At 29.0% G+C, this 7,133-nt stretch overlaps 1 protein-coding gene across 2 annotated transcripts in view; it reads right to left on the bottom strand.

Annotated features, from left to right (window-relative positions):
* The window catches only part of Pex6 (peroxisomal biogenesis factor 6), a 40,784-nt gene extending 38,488 nt beyond the window's left edge, over positions 1–2,296 (bottom strand). Inside the window, exons 1-6 of one of the 2 annotated variants that reach the window (XM_076408304.1) lie at positions 1,383–2,272; positions 1,110–1,333; positions 657–1,056; positions 433–600; positions 232–378; positions 6–179 (exon numbers count right to left, since the gene is read on the bottom strand). In XM_076408304.1, the coding sequence (XP_076264419.1) occupies positions 6–179; positions 232–378; positions 433–600; positions 657–1,056; positions 1,110–1,333; positions 1,383–2,244 (1,975 nt within the window). In that variant the 5' untranslated portion in view covers positions 2,245–2,272. Of the gene's footprint in view, positions 1–5; positions 180–231; positions 379–432; positions 601–656; positions 1,057–1,109; positions 1,334–1,382 lie in introns of both variants that reach the window. The other variant, XM_076408303.1, reaches the window with a different exon arrangement.
* Between the last annotated feature and the right edge of the window lie 4,837 nt (positions 2,297–7,133).

A 7,133-nucleotide genomic window follows, 5' to 3' on the forward strand; every position in this document is an offset into this window, starting at 1 on the left:
TATACCTATCACAAAAACTTTTCCAGTGGATTCTAAACCATCCATTTCTGCTAAAAGTTGCGACACGACTCTGTCCATTACTCCACCCGAATCTCCAGAAATACCACGATTAGGTGCTAGAGAGTCAAGCTCGTCGAAAAATATTATGCAGGGTGATGCCATACGAGCTTTTTGGAACACTAACACAAACATAATTAAATAGTTATAAAATTTAATATTTGATTCTCCTACCTTCCCTAATATTTTGTTCTGATTGTCCAACATACATATTGAGCAATTCAGGTCCTTTCACTGTCAGAAAACAGAGATTGCACTCTGTTGCCACTGCTTTCGCTAAAAGAGTTTTGCCAGTACCCGGTGGACCAAAAAGTAATATACCTAAAACAGAATAATTGTATAATTAATCTAAAAATAATGCTTTAATCGTTATACCTGATCTACTTAATCCAGAATTGGCAAAAGCTTCTGGGTGCTTTAAAGGCAGATTGATGGTTTTAATAATTTCATTTTTCACGTCATTCAAACCACCCACATCAGACCACTGAACCTTTGGCACTTTGGGAGCACCAATGCTTTCTTTATAATTTGTTTGCATAAAATCTATCAACAACACAAATATTGCATTAAATATTTCATAAAATCTGCGTAAAACAAACCTAGGGCACATTGAAAATTGTCTTCATTTAAACATACACTCTCAGAGTTTTGGTGGGACTGATAGAAATTGTTTTCAGCATAATATACTAAAGCTTCTAGATCTTTAAAATAAAAACCATGTGTTGTATTTGCTATACATTTTAAATCTAATCCGTGTACCGAAATATCGTTCATAGATAGAATCCATTTTAAAATTTCTTCCCTTTCTTCTTCGGAGGGCGGATTAATTTCAAATATTTCAAGGAATAGCCTTTTCAATTCTGGCGAAATATCTTTACTGTTACTACAGCAAACAACTATGACAGGATGTACATTTTTAAAGAATAAATTATGTAGATAATTACTGAACGCATTGATTAGTCTTTGGTCATATTGTCCCTCATTATTTTTCCCAAAATTCTGAAAATGTAATGCTGAATAAAACAAAAAAATGTTGCTACATTAAAAATTACTTGAAAGGAGCTAATTGATACTACACATGGTGCTGATATTTTTGCAGTAAAAAATATATTATTTAGTTTCGATTCATACTGAGCATAAACATTGGCTGTAAGATCAGAATTGTCAATTGAAAGATGATGGATTCCAAATTCAGCTGCAAGACTTGACAGTATCATTTTTTCTCCACAGCCTTCTTCTCCTTCTATTAAAAATAATGGTTCTAATTCTTGCCTTCCTGAAAAATAATCTATTAAATAAAAATTAAATGAATACTACATTCATACCAAAATTTTCAATATATGAAGCCACTGCTTTAGCTATATTCCTGTATATTTCTAAATAATAAGGACAAACAGTAATATCTGCTAGATGCTTCGCTTCTTCCATTTTAACACTTTTTGGTCCATCACTTAAAACTTTTGGTACAAAACTTTGAGTATTAGGCACTTGTTTTATAGTTGTTTTTCCAACGACACAAAGGCATGCTCTTGATGTAGTTAAATTATTTATAAACACTTTGATACATTTGAAGTAAATTTTCTTTGTAATATTAACTTTTAAGTCTGAATAATAGTTGGCAGTAACAAGATGTTTTACATTCAAGGTAAGAATATCGTTTTGATAAACAATTTTAGGTAATTCAAAATAACTCATTATTAAATCGTCTATTAAAACATTGCTAATATCATGTGGACTCGAAATCAGTGATAATTCTATTTCATCAGCTATTTTAACAGGTCTCCTAGGTTTAATAAGTTTAATATTACAGTCAGTTAATGCACTATTACTAAACATAGTATCGGAGATATATATACAATCCTTTTGGCATATACCATCTGGGAGTATAAAAGCTACCCGAGAAGTATCTGTATCTTTATGATATAGCTCAATTATTGTGTCATTTTCATATATTGCATTTGGATGAACAACTACTATATTGTTGTCGCAGTGGGACTGATATTTCCGTACAAAATTATATAAAACATCATCACTCACTGTTTTTAACTTGTATAAAATTAATCTTTTATATACACTATAGTATTTTATATACATATAAAACAAAAACCAAAACGCATTATATTTTGGAAAAATTAAACCTGAAACAAATATCACTAATTTACTATCACTCATTTGCTTAAGATACATTAAAAATATTTGGAAAATACACTTTGATCTTAATAAAGATTTAAATTTTTTGAGGTTAGGTTAGTGTTATTGTTTAAATTTTAGTTTATTCTTAAAAGCGCAAAAAAATGTAAAAGGCAAGCTTATATTGAATATTTCCAATTTGTATTTTTGTTCTAATTTTATTTTATTATTTTGAATTTATTAAAGTATCTAGTTTTGTTTTTTTAAGATCTATGTGTTTTGCTGGTTGAGAGATAACTCAGCTTATGTGTAATGAAATATCAACAATGTATGGGACCATTTAATACCAGAAGCGACGTAATTTGTAGGAATTATATAAATTCGTTCAGTCGGAAAATCCTGAAACTAAGAAAATCGAGGAATGCACAATGAGTCATAACACAAAATCTAGTCGGCGCAAGTCACGAAACCCGGTAGAAACAATTTTGAATGGAATAAACGAGAGAAACACCCTCGTTTCGTCGTGATCCAGGGGGTGCGTAGTCCGGAATTAAGTTTGTGAGGGTGAATATCGTGATAACTGATTTGGAAAGCTGATATTTCGTAAATATTTTTACTTTTACCTGTAGATATTTAAATAAATACCGTGAATTAATTTGTACTATACTTCAAAAGTGAATTAAGAAATCCGGAATATACTTTTAATTCATAAAAACCCTTTCTAATCCGAATCCACAAAATTATTAAGGAAGTTTTGGGGTTTGGTGGAATCAGCTTGTTTTAATTTCACTCTATATACGTACGAATATAGTAAAATAGTGTAATAAAGTGACTTAAATAGACAGAAAATTTACTTATAAAATCGTCATGGGTTGTAACACTAGTAAAGAAACTACTGTTAAAGCTAATGAGGAGGAAAATAAAGAGACAGATCAGGGAGAATCCAATGTAGATGAAGGGAAACAAAGCCAAGAACAAAATCACATTCCAGGTGAGTTTATTAAAATATTCATTTACAAATTAGGCTCCAAATGCTATACATACTACCTACCGTATATTCTGTTACATTATAAAAAATTACGGTCTGTGATTTGACAATATTACAATAGTAATGTTTTAATCTTTATAAAACCATTTAATTTTGAAAGACATAATGTATCTTTAAAATAATATATTATATTGATTTAATTACTTTTTTGTGACAATAAATTAAAAATATTGCCGATTAGCATCTAAATAATATTTTTGTTGGTTTTAAGGACGATAATATTTGCTAGATTTCAAATCCAAATAATATTACTCCATTATTATAATAAAAGGAGTTCTTATATTATTATATTACATAATGGTGGCTTGTAAACAAAATATGACATTTATATATGTCCTGTAAATAATTTGGAAGGTTGTATTTAGCCATATATTTCATAGACGGTGCGAACATTTAAATTATTGGTTGGCACATTGGAGTGACATATGATAGTGAATATTAATAGTATTCCGGGAGAATATCGTGTTGAATAGTCTCTTTAGGCATATTGTGAGGTGTGTTTGTTGTCTGTGACACGCAACACTTCGGAATCATAACGGTAGCATATAAAAATCATTTAGAAAATGCCTCGTATAACGCTATATTGTTTCTTAATATACTTTTCTTCCATATTAGGCGTCGAGCTAAATTAATATTTTGAGATGCTCTATAAGTTAGCGTCTTTTTTTTAATATATCAGGCTTATTGAGGGTACCACTTGATTAACTGGCCTACCATGATAATACTGTTTTTATTCTTTAGAATATGATCCATATTTTGTATAAAAATTTTGATCTTCGGTTCATATACAGGTGGCAGATGATCCTTTTTGTCGTCGATTTTGGTTGTGCAGACGAATAATCGGTTAATTACAGCCTGTTAAGATCAATTACAATATTTTAATAATTGTGGTATAAATAAACACATTTTATTATATCCAAACGAATAACTGTTAGTGATACATCTCCTACTACGGGGTAATATAACTTAACGTTTTACTAGACTTTTATAGTTCGTAAAAATTAGATGGCCGAGAGTTTTTGCCAATCGGTAAAAACCAGAAGTGGATTCCGTCAACTTACTATATCTATCCTATAAAATTACACCGTTGGGAATTAGCGGGGTAGCGTAAAAGAAATACCGAGAAAAGGCATAAGATAACCCGACAGCTATAATGACAATTTACGGTCTGTTTTTCCACCGAAAGAAAAAAGGCGAATTAAGAACGTGGAAAGATAGCGAAGAAGGCCGTGGCTTACAGTGGATCAGGTCGAAAAAATAGAGATCAACAATTTAATTGGAGAATAAATGTTGTAGATTTTCTTGGCCTTCTTTGTATCAATATTTTCACAATAGAATAATTCGGTTTTTAATTTAAGTTAGTAAATAATACTGTTGCATTTTATGTATAATTTTGAATTTGAATAATTCAAAAATGATATATTACTAAAACTGATTTTCACGGTATTTTCAATATAAGATCAGAAATATATTTGTAATACAATATTAATTAAAATAATAAATGTCTGCATATAAAAACACTAAAATGCAAACTATTCGAACATCTAACATTCAGTAACATTTTTTGAATGGCATTTGATTGAATTTAATTTCCATTAAGTTCCAATAATCAACAAAATATTGACAACATTAAATTAAAACTATTTTCAGAACTCTAATAACTTTAGAGCAAAAAATCTGATTTTTCTTTACTTTTATAGTATATATATATATATATATATATATATATATATATATATATATATATATATATATATATATATATATATGCAATAATAAATGAAGTAATACATGTTGGTATATTAAAACAGAGAATATATGAATAAAACAATTTTAAAATTGATATTTGACAATTTGAACATGAATATTAAAAGAATGTATTTACAGTTATTAAATAAACTATTGATTTAGCAAAACTTAGCATTAGTTGTTAACACTTTAATATTTATCAATGCTTTAAAATGTTTACAAATTTACTGTTGAAAATTCCTAATTTATTCTATCTCTCTTATGAGTTCCATCTGTGCAAATTACGTAATTAGTTTTTAGCTGTTGCATATTTTCATTTCTTTATTCCGCACCTAAAATATATATTGCAAAAACAATAAATAAATCAGGCTGATTAAAAATATGATTTCATTACGTAATTTTTGCAAAAAATGCATCTTTCTTTGTTTATTTATTCCACTCTTCGATCTTACTGTTGGTTTCGTTCATTTACTGCTTTCTACTTTATCTTATTCCCAAGTGGGAACTAACAACTTACCAACAAATGCGGAATTAAAATTAATTCATAATATAATAATTGAAACTATATTAATAAATAACTTTGGTTGGCGCTGTAGTAAAGACGATAGGACGATCCACCTACTGTTGCGATAGTCGCAGATTCGAATACTGCTGGGGCATGGTTATAAATGTATGTTTCTGATTGTCCTAGACAAGAGTGTAAAATTCGACAAGGAAAATATTCCCAGTCACGCCAGTAACCAGGCTGGGTGAGACCGGATTCTGGTCTTCTGGAATGATTTCTAAGTTGGTCACTGGCCAGTCGATAGCCTTAATGTTGGGGATCGTAGTTCAAAGCCCACGTTAAACTGTAGGTCCAGTCCAGATAAACACTCGTTGGTAAAAAGTGGACTTTAAAATATATTAAAAAAGAACAAACTATTTTTCAAGTAGACATTATCACGAAATTTCATATTATTTTGTTGTGTCATATCAAAATATATTATTTGTTGTATTTTTCATATTTATATGTAGTCTAAATTGTATGTAAATACATGCTTTCCTTTAGTCGTTAGTTGTTATATTATTTGTAACAGTTATAATCAAATTAAGAAATAAAATGTATCTATATAGGTATGTGTTTTTGTTTCCTATCGAATGAGAAGCGGTGAAACATATTTACACTGTAAGAAACTTATGTTAAAATGTTTTTACGAAAGAATTAATTGTTGGCTATTCTGAATATTAGAGATATATTCAATACGACTGATCAAGCTTAATGTGATCTCCTGGCCAAATCAGAAGAAAACAATTTCCTATCACCAACAATACTTTACAACAGAGTTATCGTTTCTACACATGACTGCTAATTTCTCTCTACCTGTTGCATGTTTCATAGATCTTATATCCAACATTTACATAACATCATTTTATTTTACGTACAATTTAATATTTAAATAGACCACAACAATACAATTTAAATAAATTACATTTTACATTTATTGGTAGTCAACCGTTGTCTTCAGAGAAAGAAATATAATTATGGTAGATTCGTAGTCGTAGTCACGTTTAGTCAAACTTTAGCTGAATATAATAGTTACGCATATTATTAAGAGTGAACGGCTACTTGTATACATTTAAATTATGAAATATTTAGAATAACTATAATGATATTTTGAATTTTAAGGCTGAATCTCTTTTAACTAAAAATATGTTTTTATATATATTATTAAAATAGTTTACATATATACAGGCCACGGCAAGAGTGACTATATTATATACTACAACTATACATCTTGTCAGTCATAATGAGGTTAACAATTTTACTTTTCGTTAACTGAAAGAAAATTAACACAGATTCTGCCAATTTATGTTCGGTTTATAATATATGTCTTGACATAGATTCCGCATTCCTAAATTTTCTGATAATTTATTTGTTTGTGAAATCCGTGTAAGAATCACAATTGGTCACAAACGTAGATATTTTCGGTTGTAAATATTGACAGTATTGATTTATAGTCACCTATATATGATTACCAGGATAATTAGTGCTTATTTAATGCTGATGATAAAGGACGATATTAGTTAGGTCAATTGGCTTTATCATATATTATCATAAGTTATTCAAACTAAATGATGTGATCTTGAAAGGTCGATTATAACTTATACG

Source organism: Rhynchophorus ferrugineus, unplaced genomic scaffold (assembly GCF_030347505.1).
Source record: "Rhynchophorus ferrugineus isolate W39M unplaced genomic scaffold, kcgeb_rfMv2 rfM6, whole genome shotgun sequence".
Classification (NCBI taxonomy): domain Eukaryota; kingdom Metazoa; phylum Arthropoda; class Insecta; order Coleoptera; family Curculionidae; genus Rhynchophorus; species Rhynchophorus ferrugineus.